Raw genomic sequence first — 18,589 nt, 5'->3', positions numbered from 1 at the left:
AGAGGAATGATGGTTCCAGTGGATACAGCACTGGTGAATGAGTTCAGAACAACACTGGTGGAGGTTGGAGGAAGAGGACTCCTAAACGCAGTAGGAGTGATGATTGAAATGATTTTGTTTATTAATTATACACTCTAAAAAATGCTGGGTTAAATACAACCCAGTGCTGGGTAAAATAGGGACAAACCCAGCAATTGGGCTGTTTTGACCCAGCGGTTGACCCAACCTTCTGGGTAGTAACCCAACCGCTGGGTCAAAACAACCCAATTGGTGGGTTTGTCCCTATTTTACCCAGCACTGGGTTGTATTTAACCCAGCATTTTTTAGAGTATATGTTTGCGTTTAGGGATGCAGTTGCTATCAGCGAGAAGTCTTTTTTAAATGACTCCAATAATTATCTGCATTGATAATTTCCTTAAACTAAACAACCAAATGTATATATATATAATTTAAATTCATGTTTGATGTGTAACAATATGTATGATAAAAAGAATTGTGCTGTCTGTTATAATAAGGTGTCATGAAATGGAGACTCAAAATGTTCTTGATGTTTATGCAAATGAAAGGTTTCTCTGCAATAAAACATAGTGCAAGAATCAAATTTCAACACTTACTCCTCAGTTTAAATATGAATTATTCTTTTCTACTCTTCTGAAATGCCTGGTTTTGAAATCGGGAGAATCGTGACAACACAATATCCCCGCGACATGACTCTTAAAGGGTTAGTTCACCCGAAAATGAAAATTAGCCCATGATTTACTTACCCTCAAGCCGGTAAACTCCGGTGAGAATATGCTAGTCTCGCGAGAAACAAGTTTTGTTTACAGCAAAGTAAAACCAGTGTCCTCTTGGCTTATATCAAAATCCTCAGACATTTTTCTTTACAAATCCTCATTTTGTACTACTAATTCATGACCGGTGTTTTGTTTTGCTCTCTTCTCTGCTTCCGTATTCTAAAGTGAAGATCGTGATAACTCACTAGTAATTACTGAAGTCATTGTAAACTTTTGAAGTTTTTGTAAGATTCTGGTTAGTAATTAATTTTGCTTGATTTGGTAACACTTAAATTATTACTAGTGGGTTACCACGATCTTCACTTTAGAATACTGATCCAAATAATTAGTAGTTTCTTCAGAAGGATGTAGTTACACCTAAATAATTACTATCCAGAACCTTACATGTGTCTCAAAAGCTTTTCATTTTAGAATACTGATCCAAGTGTAGGGTTGAAAATGATCAAAGACTTCTGCTTTCCTGTCCCAAACCTATCTTGAGTAACAAAGCGGCCATTTGGCATTCCTGAAGGCACAGAGGTGCTGATAGTGATCAAGGCCTGTAGGCCAACATGTGTATACATCGGGGGTCTACTAATTGTCACACCTTTTGCACAGTGGGTGAAGCTGTAACTTGCTGATTGATCCGTTTGAATGTCTCACAGTTGGTTTTTAGTCACATGGTCAAGCAAGGGATGAAAGAAGATTGTAACTGTAGCTCGGGCTCTTTTCCTTTGCTACCTCTTTTCTTTGTTGGAGCTCTTCTTGGAGCTCTGCCCTCTCTCCCTCTTTTTCTTCCTCTCGGGTAATATTTTGCATACATTCTGGGTACCTTTAACTGTACATGTACATGTACCATCCTTCATCTATTTTGTAACCAATTCAAGTGTAACCATAACAAAATACTGTTAATAAACCATAAATTATGTGCTAACTAGACTTGATTCAACATTAACTTTGAAGTGCTACCTATTGCAATACAATATAGTCACACAATAGCAACACTCTCCCACACATTTAGCTATTCTAACTGCGCTTATTTCCGTCGTTGGTATAACTGGCAGTGGGTGGTAACAGACAAGAAATTTCCAGTTTTATCCCATCGTGCTGATAACGTTTCTTTAGTCATTCGCCAATCCTACAGCCTGAACCACTGTAGGGAAACCACCCTTACAAAATGAACAACAAATAAAAAGTATTGAGTACACTCGCCTGAAAATATCTCCCAGTTTTTGTTATTTCTTTTTGATTAGTGTGCAGATATTTTCCTTTTTCTTCATATTTAAGAGAGTGTACTGGGATTTGTCGTCCTGGACATTGAACACAAATGGTAAAATGGTAACTCGTGTCTTTGTCATGTGTCTATTGTCTTTTTTTTTACAGGTGCCCCCCTTAACTGCCATAAAGGGAACCATGAAAATCCATCAGGTGATGAGTACCTTGCCAGGGAATATCCAGTACAGAGACATAGCCGGTCTCTGCTAAAGAGAGCAGGGAGTCATGGACTGTCCATGCCTTAGTCTCATGGAGGCAACCCTTCATGCTGATGTGGGATTGAATTTAAAATCAAAGGTTCCAACAACCTCATGGCGACCAGAGTTCATTACCATCGACCATGATGGCAGGTGGTGTATGGTGAAATATGATGATGACCACTACCCTGGCATCATCATTAATGTAGATGATAAGGAACCATATTTTTGTGCTATTTTTTGTGTCCCTCCCCCAAAGGAAATCTGGGATTTTTTTTTTTTGTTTGTTTTGAAACAATATTATATAGGTTCACTTCCACAGATTACAGATGGCAAACCATGCAGGACAATGACGGAAAGCTCATCCACTGTTAGAACCTGTTCACACTGGTGTTCCACCCTGTTATGCTCTGTTCCACCCTGTTAGACAAGTCATTTTAAATTATAATTTGACAGCAACATTAAATGTTTGGCATACTTTTGTCTTATTTTCTGAGGTGAGGAGCATTAACAGCATATATATGTTTTTGAGCAAAACTTTTTTGATGATTTACCATCTTGCTGGCAAAAATGGGCACAAAAATACCTGTTCTTAATAAGCAAGACATATTCTATTCATCAATAATTGTTTTGTTATTGTTTCAAGATTCAAAAATACTATAATGGCATGAGACGCATACTATCCAAGAAATGTTCATTATTGTTTAACATTTACATTATTAACATTTTGTGATAACTATGTATATGAGCTTGACCAATATGTATTTCTAAACGTTAAACATGTCACTATTTTGGTAGAATGCTAGAAACATGAAAAACGTACTTTTTTCCCCAAAAAAATATGAAGTCAAAATGTGAGTGGATAGCAGAAATGACCCAGACAATATTTCACCCTCTTTATCATTTTTAAACCTTTTTTTTAGCACATCACTGGACAAACTGTATTTAAATTTGGATGCAAGTGTAAATTAGGTCAGAGGATTTTATTTCTTGTGACCTTTTGTGATTTTAGGCAACAGAGCGTGAATAGGACTTTTATTTGGTCTGGTGATAGCATATATATGTTTTTGAGCAAAACTTTTTTGATGATTTACCATCTTGCTGGCAAAAATGGGCACAAAAATACCTGTTCTTAATAAGCAAGACATATTCTATTCATCAATAATTGTTTTGTTATTGTTTCAAGATTCAAAAATACTATAATGGCATGAGACGCATACTATCCAAGAAATGTTCATTATTGTTTAACATTTACATTATTAACATTTTGTGATAACTATGTATATGAGCTTGACCAATATGTATGTGTAAATGTTAAACATGTCACTATTTTGGTAGAATGCTAGAAACATGAAAAACGTACTTTTTTCCCCAAAAAAATATGAAGTCAAAATGTGAGTGGATAGCAGAAATGACCCAGACAATATTTCACCCTCTTTATCATTTTTAAACCTTTTTTTTAGCACATCACTGGACAAACTGTATTTAAATTTGGATGCAAGTGTAAATTAGGTCAGAGGATTTTATTTCTTGTGACCTTTTGTGATTTTAGGCAACAGAGCGTGAATAGGACTTTTATTTGGTCTGGTGATATGACGTCATAAGACTGCGCCACGCTCCTACATCTTTGGTGATTAGGCTGAGGAAAGGTTTGTATTCTTAACCATTTAAGCGATTTAAGTCCATGCAAACCGTTTAATCAATGTTATAGATATTACAAGCGATGCAAATGAATTATTTAATATTGAATAAAGCATTGTAATGAATTATATCATATCTCTTAACGTTTTTGGTGAATAAAGCGAGTATTACTTGAGTAACAGAAATGGTGCGTCTCATTTTCGCTCCCTATTTCGTGAAACAGTTTATAATGCACACAAATTCGGTCACTGGCAAGTAGTTATGAGAGAAACGGAGCTTTTCAGAACTCCGAGTCAATTGAATCAATTGCTTTGCCAAATGATTCACTGTTTCGAATCGCTCGAATCACCGCAGGCTGACGACACCTGCTGCTCAAAATGGCGTAAATACAACGAGTCACAAACGTGTGATGGGGTTAAATTATGATTTATTATGTGGGGGTCTCTGTGGTTTCAAGCTTTTGAGGGTTGCACATGTATATGCAAAGCCTACAAAAACGTCTATCAATTGACAAACTGTAAAATATAACAAGCTGAGAGAGTCCTCTCCTATGAACACTAAAATGCTGATCAAAATCATTCTAGATGCTGGCAGTGTGCAAAGCTACATCTGTCTGCAAGATCTTTTTAAGACCTGCAAAAATGAATTTAAAAATAAAAATTAATTCCATTAAATTGTAAAATGACTATAAAAAAAACATGATTTACAGTTGAGATACAGGTTTTTACAAAAAACTAAATATATAAATTGATAAACTCTTTAAACCATTTTTTTTTACAAAAATAGAAAGAAAAAAAAACTATTGTGGTTGTCCAATGATGAGTTAATATTCGGTTCTCAAACCTCTCCATGAAGTACCCCCAGCACTGCACGTTTTGTATGTCTCCCTGTATCTGACACACCCACTTCAGGTCTTGCAGTCTCCACTAATGAACTGATGAGTTGAATCAGGTGTGATAGATGAGGGAGACATACAAAATGTGCAGGGCTGGGGGTACTCCAGGACAGGTTTGAGAACCACTGATATACAACGTATAATCGTCACTTCCCTACAGGTACTGTTTACTAATAAGGTGACAGCGCCAACTACTGGCCTGGCATACGTAATGCAGCATTTTTGGCCGTTTTCGCGGATATGTGTAAACGCGAATCGTTTTGAAAATGTCGTGTATACATGAAACTTTTTAAAAACGCAAGGGAAAAAACTTTTCGTTTTTTGACTACATCGTTGTCGTGTAAACGTAGCCTGAGTGTGTTCATGTGTTTTGGAGGAGGTGTGGCTTTGCAGAGTGATTATACAGGGAGGGTGGGGACCTTGCTTTCAAAGCAAGCTTGCTATTGCTAGCTTTTCTGAAATCGCCTTCCCTACATTTAAGTCTTTGCATAATTTGTGTTCCTTCAGAATTTGTAGAGCTAGTTTTGAGGGTTGTTTTTTTTTATCACACCATTTAAGACCACTATCACTTTGACATCCTTGCCAATGTGCTGACTACTGAACTGATTGAGACGCACCCAGATATTTAGTTTGGATGTTTATTTCTTTCTGTTAATCTCATCTTAAACATGACAGAGTGTCCAAACACACAGAAAAACTCCTGGTGAAGCAACTGAGATCCACACAATTACAAAGATGCCATCTATTAAAGAGGAGAGTGAAGACATGAAGATTAAAGAAACCTTCAGAGTGAAACAAGAAGAGACCGAGGAACAAACAGGTTAGTTTTCATTCTCAAAGCTGAAGTGAGTTCACTATTTGACATTGAGTGATTCATCTCTTGTGGACAGACGTGTTGAGATCACATGACCAGGCAAATACTAATGCTGCTCTTCAAGTGCACCTGAGTAGCTCCTACTTCCAAGTTTGGCATTCGTTATTACAACATGTGACATGTTAAATTAGCAAAAATAACACACAAGTAGCCTAAACAAAAACATTATTTTTGTGCAAAGGCCTTTTCATGCTGAATGCGAAAAGTCGGTGCGATGTCGCTTTTAAATTGAAACAATAGATCCTATTAATCAGGGTATCTTCCGTCCACTTCCGTCCAATCGTTTTTTATTGTAATATTGAAATCAGAAAATTTTTCGTTTTTCATTTGTTCAAACAAAACGAAAAATCAAGAATTCGGCTTCATTTTTCGTTTTTACGTTCAGGGATAGAAAACGAATAAGCAACTTGAATTTTCGATCTCTACTTGTGGGCGGGAATGAAACACCTCTCTCCGCTGACTGGTCAACCAAACATTACAACATAATAATAGTCCTTAAAAAACATAATAAGTGTCTGATTTATTATAGCTAACCACCTATTAAAAATGTGTGGCAAAGCTACGCGATGCACTGCAGCGTGGGGAGGACGTATTGTAGACAAGCGCAGACCACTATTAATTTATGTGAACATAGGTAGTTTTAGACAATAAACTGAGTTTATTTAATTAACATTGAGTATTGGCCAGCTAACTGATTGCATACAAAATTGTTTTCTCTGCCAACTAAACTAAAGTCACAGAACCGTTGTGTGACTGACTCGCATAGGCGCGTATAGTGGTGTATCATTCCTGAATGAATCAGAGTCTTTTAAAACCCATTATTATTCAATGACCAATTATTATAGACAGCCGCTTGATTTTATTCCTGAATGAATGAATGAAGCATTTTGAACGAATTGATTGAATAAAAGGCTCCTTATATTTTAAGATGTATTCTTGTTAGCATAATAGATATTGACATACTGACATGCTTTAGATTTATGGGCTCAATGTACCTCTCTCATTCGGCATGAATCCAAGTGTTTCCATGGTGTGATGTAACATTTAAATACTAACCTATATTGTTTCTATTGTAAACAAAGCTTTGTACTAAACTTGTGTCATAAGATTCACGTAAAACAGCATTCACATACAAATTACACAAAGTTCACAATCAAAGCCTCTTCTCCTTGACTAACATTAGTCAAAAATAAGATTGAAAAGCATTTGTGTGACAGAGTGGGAGAGTAACTTTATAACTGCAACTTAAAAGAGTTTAAATCAAACTGTTAGAATATTTGAATTTCACAAATGCTGTTGTCAGTAGTAATTCATTCTCTGTGCGATACATACATTGAGATCTATCAGCTTATGTTAAGAGGTTTTTGGTCCAATAATTAATATCTCTGTTTGGCAGAATTTATTAATAGAAAATGACTATCCATATATTTTACATCAATAGAGAAGTGTGAAGTTTTGTCAGGTTGCAAGGAAACATGAACTATCATTATCATAACAGTAAAAACTAATGATAATGTCCCTCTGGGGAGACATATACAAGAAGAAAGAGATCAAAGGAACTAATATTGAGTCCTGTGGCACTCGTCTCTTCATCTACACAAACAACGTGGTAGTGGCCAGATGTATAGGACTTAAATAAGGGGTGTCCAATCCACTCTTGGAAGGCCGGCAGAGATAATTAAATGCACCAAAACATGCTAATCAAGTTCAAGGAGCAGGACTGGACACTCCTCACTTAAACCATGCTAATACTTGTCCACAGTAGCCAACATAATTCTCATGCTGCCAAAGACAATTTTGTGGTCTATGTTGTAATTTAATAGAAGAGAAATGTAACTTTAATAATGTGCTACGATGCAACTTAAATCCTGATTGAAATACTGTTTATCTGCAAAATACATAGTTGAGAGGACACAATTTTTCTAATATTTAGAAATTAATGGTATATTTGAGACTGGTCTATAACTGGGGTTTTCAATGCTGTCCTGGAGTACCCCCAGCACTGTGCATTTTGTATGTCTCCCTCATCTAACACACCTGATTCCACTCATTAGTAGGGATGGGTATCGTTTAAATTTTATCGATATTGATACCGCTTATCGATACCGGTACTTATCGATACTACTCTATAATTTGGTGCAAAAAGACATGATGTGAAAAGATGTTGAAGATTTCTAGTTACTTTATTACTGCTGAACTTTAGTACTGCAGTTTACAAATGAACAGAACAGAAAAGGGCACATAAAGCACATTTTTAAAATAAAAAGGCCCTTCAAAAAGAGAGAGAGAGAGAGAGAGAGACAAGAGAGAGAAAGATTTCCTCAGCATACCACAGCACAACATATCTGAACAGCCCATGTGCGTAGGAGCACAACAGAATGTAAGATAATTTTGTCGTCTCTGGCCATTTTTATTTAAGAAAATCAACATATTGACTTTCTCAGGGAGCAGGTGTGATCTCTCCTTACAGAGAGTGTCCCCGGCTGTCGAGAACACACTTTCACATGGAGTTGAGGAAGCCTGAACACACAGGTAGATGCCGGAGAGCTGTGCGAGAAAAGGTAAAGTGTCTATCTTATCCCACCACCAGAGGACAGGGTCTTCGGACGTGGGGATGGAAGGCAAGGCTCTGTAGACTGACACTTCACTCTTTATCTTCTCATGGAGGGTCGGTGTAGTGTGTTGTTGTTGAATGAGGAGTCTCTTCAGCTTTCTGTCCTCTTCTGCGAAGAGTTCCTCTAGTGCAGAGACTTTTTGTTTCGGAAGCTGAAATATAAGATTTACCATGTTATTGTAGTCCGTTTTATTCCTTGCTTGTTAGAACAGCAAGCATCACACAAATATATCCAACTTCAGTGTTTCCCACAGGATTTTGTGAGACTGGTGGGTGGTCCTCGATCCTATGGAAGCATATAGGTAGCGAAATTCTATTTAAAATGCAATATGCAAAATGGCAATGCAATATTCAAAATGGCATTGTATTTCTGTATTTAAATTTACATTTTCCATTACTCATACGTGCAAAGTTTGGTGCAAAAGTAAAATCAAAATGGAACCTCAAGGTTGATCTAGGAAAATGTGTGCAAATGTATAGGGCCCCATTACTATATTTTGCCTGGGGCCCCCAATTCACTAAATCCGCCCCTGCTGTTGGAAATGGCAAATGTAAATTATATAATTTAATTTTCATTTTACTTTTGCAACAAACTTTGCACGTATGGGTAATGGAAAATGTACATTTAAATACAGAAATACATTGCCATTTTGAATATTGCATTGCCATTTTGCATATTGCATTTTAAATTGAATTTCGCTACCTATATGCTTCCATACGATCCCTCTAGGGGGTCCGGGGGCATGCCCCCCCGGAAGAACATTTTGTACATTTCAAAGTTAAATTCATAAATCTGGTGTGCTTTGAGAGTTCAAAATTAAGAGTTCAGTGTGCAAACTAAAAGAAAAAAGCTGGTGAATGTACTTGTTCTTGAAATTTAAAGGGGACTCAACCCTCTTTTTAGTTGTGATATAGTGTCTCAGTCTCACTGGTGAATTTGGAAGTCAAACTAATTAGAATAGAATAATAATAATAATAATTTTATATTATTATTCCTATGACAGTAATAGCCATATATTGTAAAACAATTGCACTGTGAAATAAATGGAAAATTATTTTATTTTTTTTCAGGGATATTATTTTACCTTACTCTACAGTAGGGAAATTGCAATACTTTTGTCCTAATTTCTACACTTGCAAGCAGGCTGCTTGCTGCCAGTGGCTGGTGACTTGAGAAAATGTACCGGCCATAAATATTTTTCCTTGCCATGAAACTGTTTTTGCAAAAAACCAACCACTGCATTTTAATCACGATACAAACAAAGATACAAAGATAAAACCTGCATGAAACAAAAACAGACAGGCTGAATGAGAACGCAAATTCACTCTCTGACAGCAGGTGGCGCTTATGGATCAGCAGTGATAAGAAGGGAAAAAATGCCATCGAAACTTTTGTGAAGTCAGTTCCCTTCCGAAATACATTCATATAAACCCGATCCCCAATATTTATATTTTTCTTCCGAACAGTGAGCTTGCTGTACCTGAACAGTATTTTCTCTGTGCGCGTCTGTTAATTTGAGGCCATGGTTGCAAGAGATAATTTATCTGAAGTTGGTTATCTGAAATAAAAGCTCAACTGAAGTTTTCGCCAAAATAAAAGCTCAAGGGTTTTTATTTTGGCGAAAACTCCAGCTTCTGTGAAAACAGGTTTTCAAACATTACTAATTTAATGAAATTCTGTAAACATTTGCCCATTAAAATGTTGAAAATTATGCAAATGTGAAAAAGCATAACTGGTGGCCGTAGCATTCCAAAATGCGCGCTAAACTCACAGCACATTCAATAACGGAGTTCACTGCAGTCACTGTGAACGGAGCCACTCTGAGACGTGGAAAACACCGGATCACGAGCCGATCGCGTGCGCAAAGTGTACTTGATAAGCCATATTACGCTTTCGGTTTTAATTCGTTTGACGGATACTTGCCAAAGCAATGGCGTGAAACACAATGTTAAAGAACTTTTATGTTATATGAGAAGTATAAATATATCTTCGGTTTATTATGAAACTGTGGCGGTGAATGGGAAACACTGAACTTACTAAGTCCTCCTGCTCCTCTTCATGCTCTTCTCCATCTTCGATCTGTTGCTCACCCCTCACTCCCATTACCTCGTCATCCTTTTCTGACAACAACTGAGGGAGATGACTTAATCAATGTCATGTACATTATTACATTCATTCAACATTAAAGAAAAAACATCTCATAGTAAACATTGCTCATATTTAATGAGTACTTCACTGCTGCCTCGACTACTCGATCCCAGATTTCAGTCTTTGTCACCTTTGCCTTGAATCGAGGGTCCATAGCCGCGGCCTCCTCGAGGAATGCCATCACATCATCCTGTATGTTTTTTTTTTTTTTTAATGAAATAATCAATCACTCACTCTGACTCATATCGACACTCTTATTATAGGCAACAGCCAGCTGTGTATGTCATGTAATTGTCATCATTATGATGATGAGTAGTCTTTTTTTTTCTTTAATGGCGGCAACAAACTGCGAATCTCCCTCCCTAATTCTAAAGTGGTCCTCCAGCTTTTCAAGGATAGGCCGAATTTGGCCATATGTTGCATGCCTGTCGCTGGACACGCACAGAGTAGATGTGTATAGAATGCGCATCACACTGACAAACTCCTCAGCCTTCCTTAAGACATCCTCTGTAACCTTTTCAAGTCTGATGAAATGAATTAAATTATGATGTAAATATTGTATATTACCATTACATTTGTCTTCATTACATGAATCTACTAGATTCAGCCAAGCCAATTCATGAACTTAAACATTAGTAGAACTAGTAGATTTAACTAGTTTTGCTCGTGCATCCAAGAAGGCAGCTTGTATGGCAGGGTATTGTTCAACAAGGAGTTTCAGCGGGTCTTGACGTCCAGGACAACGGAATGGCTTGGCAAGCCTGAAACATAATGGCCAATTGAAATAAATTTAAATGAATAATTATTAATATGCATTAATAAACACCAGTGCATTCATGTATTAATAGTAACTAATGCATGAATAAAACTGAAACAATGACTGAATTTCTTTCTTACCCAAGAGTAAGAGCTTCTCCTCAAAGATGTTCTTCACAATGGGTGATCTTTTTATCCATACAATGGCATCCCTCATTCTTGCAGACCACTTGGAGATGGATGGGATGTTGTACACCTTTTGTGCAGCAAGGTTGAGGCTGTGCGCAAAGCACCCAAGCTTTCTGATCTGTAGCTGCTGTACGGCCACTTCCATATTCGCAGCATTGTCTACAGTAATTGTCTTGGCCAAATATTTTGGCCAAATGTATTAAACAACCAGAGAAACTGAACACCCATATAGCTAAACTGTATAACCTGCAAACTGATGAAAACGTGATGCTATTAATTTACTGGCTCAGATATGGCCGTTCTAATGATGGACATTCTGTCATTCGGTCGTCAAAAAACTTTGGCCAAATATTTTGGCCAAATGTATTAAACAACCAGAGAAACTGAACACCCATATAGCTAAACTGTATAACCTGCAAACTGATGAAAACGTGATGCTATTAATTTACTGGCTCAGATGCGGCCGTTCTAATGATGGACATTCTGTCATTCGGTCGTCAAAAACCTTGTTACTCAATTGGAGTATGATTTTCAGAAATTAAGTGCAAGTGTCAACTCTGATGATGCAATGTTTAATTCCCCTTTCTTAATTTTTTTACTGCTTAGTGGTGTGCCATGGGATTTTTTACATATAAAAACTGTGCTGCGGCAGAAAAAAGGTTGGGAAACACTGGACTAGAGTACCGCAACCTTAGCTGCCTTTTCACACGACAAACGACGTCCAATAGACAGGAAGTCATTAATTTCCTATGGAGAGTCATACGGGGGCTGCGTGAGGTGCCGACCATCTGCGGATGCGGAATTTTCGGATCTGATTTGAGCCGTGGATACGTTAAAATATTTTAACTTGAACAACTAGACTGTATGCGACCAACCGACTGAATGTGATCTATTAAGATCAAAGCTATGAGCGTGAGGTTTGAATAATTGATATGTTTTCATTAAAATGTTGTTCTTTAAACACTTGGCTATTTCTGTAAAATGGTTATGATGATTATTTACACTACCAGTCACAAGTTTTTGGACAGTAAGATTTTTAATGTTTTTAAAGAAGTCTCTTCTGCTCTCCAAGCCTGCATTTATTTGATCCAAAGTACATCAAAAACAATAAAAATTTGAAATATTTTTACTATTAAAAATAACGGTTTTCTATTTTAGCCGCTTACTATTTTGTTTAGGTCTCGGATTCTGTCACGGGTCGTGGTTGTAGCCAAAAACGCACGGAGAAGGGGTAAATGTAGAGATACTTTAATAAACATCAACACACTTGGACCATTCAAAATAACATTAATCCGAGACCAAGACCTTAAAATCAGAACACAGCGCTTAAATGGAGTGGAGACAAAAGGGATAATGAAACATAACGGGTGAACAGAATGAACAATGATTAACTAATAACGAGAACAGGAAACCGGAATCAAACCAAATAAGGACAAACGGGAACATACATGTGACAATATCATTCAATAGCTTTTTTTGGGGAAAGAAGTTATAGAAATTAATACTTATTTAGCAAGGATGCTTTAAATTGATGAAAACTGATGGTATAGACATTTATGATACAAAAGATTTCGAGATAAATGCTGTTCTTCTGAACTTTCTATTCATCAAAGTAACCTGAAAAAATTCTACTGTTTTCAACAACAACAACAATAATAATAAATGTTTTTTGAGCAGCAAATCAGCATATTAGAATGATTTCAGAAGGATCATGTGACACTGAAGACTGGAGTAATGATGCTAAAAATTCAGCTTTGAAATCAGGAATAAATAAAATTTGAAATAGTAAAAATATTTCAAAATTTTACTGTTTTGCTGTACTTTGGATCAAATAAATGTAGGCTTGGTGAACAGAAGAGACTTCTTTAAAAAACATTAAAAATCTTACTGTCCAAAAACTTTTGACTGGTATTGCAAGTCTGAAATAATTATTTAATAATTATCAATTATTTAAGTCCTGGAAACCCCATAATATTTTTCCTATATCTACCATGGTGAATAAACAAAGGTATGGGCTAGTACGCAAGACCAATTAGGAAAATTCTGTGCTACTGCCACTAGGGGGCGAAATGCGACAGTCGTATCCTAATGTCGTGGAGTGAAAAGGCGGCTTACCGTGACCTTTTTTTTTTTTTTAGCTTACCGTGTCCTAACCTGATGTGACAAAGCTACAAGACGATAAAATCAATCATAAATCACAGCCAATCATAACAGCGTGTGGGCGGGCTCTGTTCGCAGCTAAACAAGAAAACCAAACGAAATTAAACTAAACAAAATTAAATCATAGAACATTATTACTGATACAATCTTTGTCTTGAAATACACTTGTTTGAGCTTTGCATAATATTAAAATGATTTGAGCTTGAATATCATTTTGGAAAACTTAAATAGCCACTATGAGAGCAGCAATGGATAATTTACCTCAGATTTTGAAAAGAAATTAAAGGAAACAAGAACGTTCAAACTGTAAGCAATAAATACTTGTCATTGTGCATTTATGTCCTTGTTCCCTCTGTATAGGCTGAACTATCAGCTGCAAAATCCCAGAAATATAGAAACCATTTCAAAAAAAGAATCCTTTGTCATGTCGTGGCTGGTTACAGACAAATAATGATTACCATGGAAAATGTATTTTGTCGCGTGTTGTCACGTCGCATCTGTATAGGACACCAAAAAAGTTGGACTGGAGGCTAACGTTAGATTGAATTGCTTCATTTAATTTCAAGGGCCTGTTGTATCAGTAATACAACATTGATTAAAACATTAAATAATGATTACTTTACACAAATCTATGAGTTTAAATACATGACTAAATCCTGGTTGCAGAGACTAAGAATTTGTCAAGAGTTAACAGTAATATAGCTCGCAACCTAATTTGTCTAATGTTACATTTTCAATTCTGTCAGCGACCACTTCGGTCACACTAGACTTTTCATTCCATTGACTTCCATTCATACGCATGCGAATGCGTCAGACCGGAAATACAAGCCCGTGCAAAGATATTTCGCATTTCGTTGCGTAGCAAAGTTCAAGCTTGGAGACGTGCTCCACTGTGTCCCACACTACTGTCACTGCTGGAGGTGGGAGCGGCTTCATTAGCTGACTGCGGTTCTCTTGAAGCTATATGGGGAGGCTGCAGTAGAGCAGTGATGGGCACTTGGGCCGAAGATGATGCTCCTGTCGGCATCATACGGGTAGTATGATTCTTGCTGTTTGCGTGGCTGCGAAGTGCTCCCTCTCCTATTGATAGCTCGATAGTAGTTTTACAAACTTTACATTTAGCATTTCTGTCCTCTAATTTTAAAACCCAGTCTTTGATGTGGTCATTTTGTAACCAAAGCTCTTGAAATTTACATTTTCCTGGCATGTTTGCCATAGTTAACAGGAACAGGTGACTAATTTTGACTTAAGTGATTGCCAATTGACGAGCGGGAAGGGAATAAATATGGCGCTGAAAATAGCCTAACCACAACCAAATGCAATTGTGAAAACGCGATAAAAAAAAATTTGGCATGGAAAAATTACATTACAGTGTAAACAGCTTCAGTGATTATAACGGGAGGTTTTGAGAGTGCTTGAACTCTGTCTAGACTGAAGTCAATGATAATGTAAATTTTCTTTGCTCTCTTTCTGTACAATGAAAGTGTTATAATTAGTAACTTACAATGTTTTTATTAAATTCACATTGAATACAAAATCAGTCTTATTAAAAATATTTTATGACATGACACCCTTATCTGGTACAAGTAAAAAGATGAGTTTTATGCATAGTTATTGGTTTGCACTAACAGTAGGCTACTTGCTCATTGTCCATTATAGATTAAATAACATAATCTGTAAATGGGCAAAATGCATTTACTAATATTTGAGAATGGAAATGTTTCATGATATAATTAGTACGTTTGGGAGTATTAAGAATAAAAAAGGAACATAAATTTCAACTGAGGAGAGCCTTTAATCAGTCCGTGCCCAGGACATCACTGCGCCATAATCTGTCCCTGACAAAGAGACATAAACGTACAGTGCCGAGGATGCTCTTGGACAGAACTTTTCTTTTAGTAGCTTGATGCTTTATGTTGGTTTTAGAGCTTTAATGTCTTTTGTTTTTTTGCTTTAGATCTGATGGCACTGAAAGAGGAGAGTCAGAAAGATGAACTGAATGAAATGAAAGAGAAAAATCAGGATGAGAAGTGTCATGATTTAAAGAGTGGAGAAAAATCCTCAAAGACTGAAGAGATTTCTTCACAAAAAAGAGGTCAGAAGACCGGATCTAACAGTTATTTTACCTGCTGTCAGTGTGGTAAGAATATAACTAATAAGCAAAACCTTGAAGTCCACATGAGAGTTCACTCTGGAGAGAAGCCTTTCAGCTGCCAACAGTGTGGAAAGTGTTTCACTCAAAAACAAAACCTTAAAGTCCACATGAGAGTTCACACTGGAGAGAAGCCTTACACCTGCAAACTGTGTGGACAAAGTTTTAAACTTAAGGGAAACCTTAATGCCCACGTGAGAATTCACACTGGAGAGAAACCGTACACCTGCAAACTGTGTGGGAAGAGCTTCTCACGAAAAGAAAGTCTTAAGACTCACTTGAACATTCACACAGGAGAGAAGCCTTGCATATGTGGTCAGTGTGGAAAGAGATTCAAATGTAAAGAAACCCTTAATCACCACATGAGGATTCACTCAAAAGAGGACTGTTTTATATGTCATCAGTGTGGAAAGAGTTTCCTGCATAAAAGAAGCCTCAACGCTCACATTAGACTTCATACTGGAGAGAAGCCTTTCATCTGCCCTCAGTGTGGAAAGAATTGCACAAATAAAGCAAACCTTGAGATTCACAGTAGAGTTCACACTGGAGAGAAACCTTTTACCTGCCCTCAGTGTGGAAAAAGCTTTTCACAAAAAGGAAACCTTCAGACTCACATAAGTATTCACACTGGAGAGAAGCCTTTTAAGTGTCTTCAGTGTGAAAAGGGTTTCACATATCATAAGGACCTGAAACATCATTTGCAAAGTCATTCGGTAAAGAAATTGTGAGCAATTGTACTCTGGAGGAAGACAATTTAATTGTACTGAGGGTAATGGAGGTTCTGATAAACATTTGCATTCACTCTGCCATGTAGCTGTATAAAAGGCCCAACTCCTGCTGCAAAAAACATCCCCCAAACCACTTCCTCCTCAACCTTTCACTGACTTCTTTACGCACTTGGGGTTTAGTCTTTCCCCAGTTTGACACCGAACAAAATGTTTCCCATCTGACCCAAATAAATTAAACTTGCTCTCATTACTAAAGTTAACTTTGGACCCGTTCTCCTCTGTCCACACAACATGTTCCTTTGCAAAGGTGAGCCTAGCCTTTTGATTCTTAAACGTGCCGAGACAGATCCTTACCCTGATCAGTGCTGAACTGGCAAGCAATTCCAGCTGCAGTGTTGAACCAATTCCCCATTGAGAGTCTCTGCATTATTTTGTCTTCTCGTGCATTTGTCTTAAGCCCTATTCGCACGGGATTAGTATTACCTGGTGACCTCTAGTCATTTGTAATAATTGCGGAGGTTGTCTGTGATCTTAATCCTGTGTGAATTAGGCATGTCTGTAATTTGTAAAGTAAAAATTCCCCCGCAAATTACCTACCATATTTCACTGTGATAATATTAGTCCCGTGCAAATCTGTATCTCTGTGATTTGGCAGGCTCGTATATATTTTTTTCAAGGTTTTTGTTTCCTGTGTGCCTTTTTATCCATCTTTTGTGAAGAATTGAGGCTGCGTTAAAGTGTCGATAGTATTTTGGGTGCTGGGACATATCGCTATACACCATACAACTGTACAATTTGCAGAAAGAGAAAGCTGAAAACCATCAGAAGAGCAAAAACAAAAAGAAATATAGCTGCAAGCAGCAATTACGGGGCCAAGCACTCCAGAGGCAAATTGAGGAGGTAAGCATGGCATGGAGCATCAGACCAAATGCAACAATGAGCAATAAAAGCAATTTTAAGATGATTGTAATTAAAATGGCTGAAAAATCATAAATACAACCACTAGTAATATGATTTATTGGCTTATCACGTCTGACCAATAGGTGGCGCTGTTATCAAATCGATGTGGTGTGTTCTGTGTGAGTTGACAATGGCACACACAAAGTTTGGTGTCAATATGCCAAAGCATTGCAGAGATACAGCCTCAAATGTCATTTTGGCATCTTGCCTCAAATTCGTTGCTGTGGTATGCGAAAACGGTTTTGTCTATCGACACAAAATCCATAACATTTTGTCAGCATGGTCTGAAGATGATATGATTCGATTTTGGTGAAAATCGTACCGACGGTCTAGGTGGAGTTCGAAAAAGTAGGATTTTAAAGAAAATCAAAATGACGGACAGGAAGTTTGGCTGACTATGGCAACATTGGTATCACTGTTCTCAGCATGACCCAAGGAATCTATTAATACCAGTCTCATTACAATAGGCAAAATTCACAGAAAGCTATTAGCATTTATTTGAAATTTCATTATAACTTTTGACCACAAGGTGGCACTGTCTCAACTATTTGAGTACTTTCAAGTCATGGTCTCGATGGTACATACAAAGTTTCGTAATGGTACACTAATGCATTTGTGAAATATAGCATTTTATATCATAATACTCTATTGTAGTCAATGGCAATTTCATGTTTTGTTCAATTATAGCGTCACCAAGAGGCACAATCCCACCCAATTTTTTTATGTGTCCTTAGAGTGTGCCCATACATATGTGCGTCAAATTTGGTGAAAATATCTAATTTTGTTTTGGAGTTATAGACATTTTTATATATGAGAAGAGAAAAATTGACTGATTGCTGACTTTGTTTGCATTTATTTGCCACTTAGTATCAAAATTTTAGCAATTGGGCATTAGTGTGTAGCCGGCAAGCTATGTTTTCGAATTTCCTACGGTGGTTTCGTGTCGATCGGAGTAACGGTTTCTAAGATATTGGCAAATGTTTTATAAGTGCTAAAATGCACAAAATGTTACACCAATGCATTCGTAAAATATAGCATTTTATATCATAATACTCTATTGTAGTCAATGGCAATTTCATGTTTTGTTAAATTATAGCGCCAACAAGAGGCACAATCCCACCAAATTTTGATGTGTCCTTAAAGTGTGCCCATACATATGTGTTTCAAATTTGGTGAAAATATAAAATTTTCTTGAGATATTTAGACATGTCTATATGTGAGAAGTT

The 18,589-nt window shown here is 37.0% G+C and overlaps 1 protein-coding gene across 1 annotated transcript; it reads left to right on the top strand.

Annotated features, from left to right (window-relative positions):
• The first annotated feature begins 9 nt into the window (after positions 1 to 9).
• LOC107754224 (gastrula zinc finger protein XlCGF8.2DB-like) lies at positions 10 to 16,449 on the top strand. Its single transcript, XM_016570597.1, has 3 exons — positions 10 to 90; positions 5,457 to 5,601; positions 15,481 to 16,449. Exons 1-3 carry the CDS (start codon positions 10 to 12, stop codon positions 16,401 to 16,403), a joined length of 1,149 nt encoding a protein of 382 aa, XP_016426083.1. The 3' UTR covers positions 16,404 to 16,449.
• The last annotated feature ends 2,140 nt before the right edge of the window (positions 16,450 to 18,589 follow it).

Source organism: Sinocyclocheilus rhinocerous, unplaced genomic scaffold (genome assembly GCF_001515625.1).
Source record: "Sinocyclocheilus rhinocerous isolate Xijiao unplaced genomic scaffold, SAMN03320098_v1.1 scaffold1524, whole genome shotgun sequence".
Lineage (NCBI taxonomy): Eukaryota > Metazoa > Chordata > Actinopteri > Cypriniformes > Cyprinidae > Sinocyclocheilus > Sinocyclocheilus rhinocerous.
The sequence above is the reverse complement of the archived record's forward strand: the minus strand, read 5'-3'. Positions and strand labels throughout refer to the sequence as shown.

What these genes read in the sequence shown, in the direction of transcription:
- LOC107754224 (XM_016570597.1), top strand. Translation starts at nt 10, where the DNA reads ATGGTTCCAGTGGATACAGCACTGGTGAATGAGTTCAGAACAACACTG. An exon ending in GAAGAGGACTCCTAAACGCA is followed by an intron (nt 91 to 5,456) that starts GTAGGAGTGATG and finishes TAAACATGACAG; the next exon opens with AGTGTCCAAACACACAGAAA. An exon ending in AGAGACCGAGGAACAAACAG is followed by an intron (nt 5,602 to 15,480) that starts GTTAGTTTTCAT and finishes TTTTTGCTTTAG; the next exon opens with ATCTGATGGCACTGAAAGAG.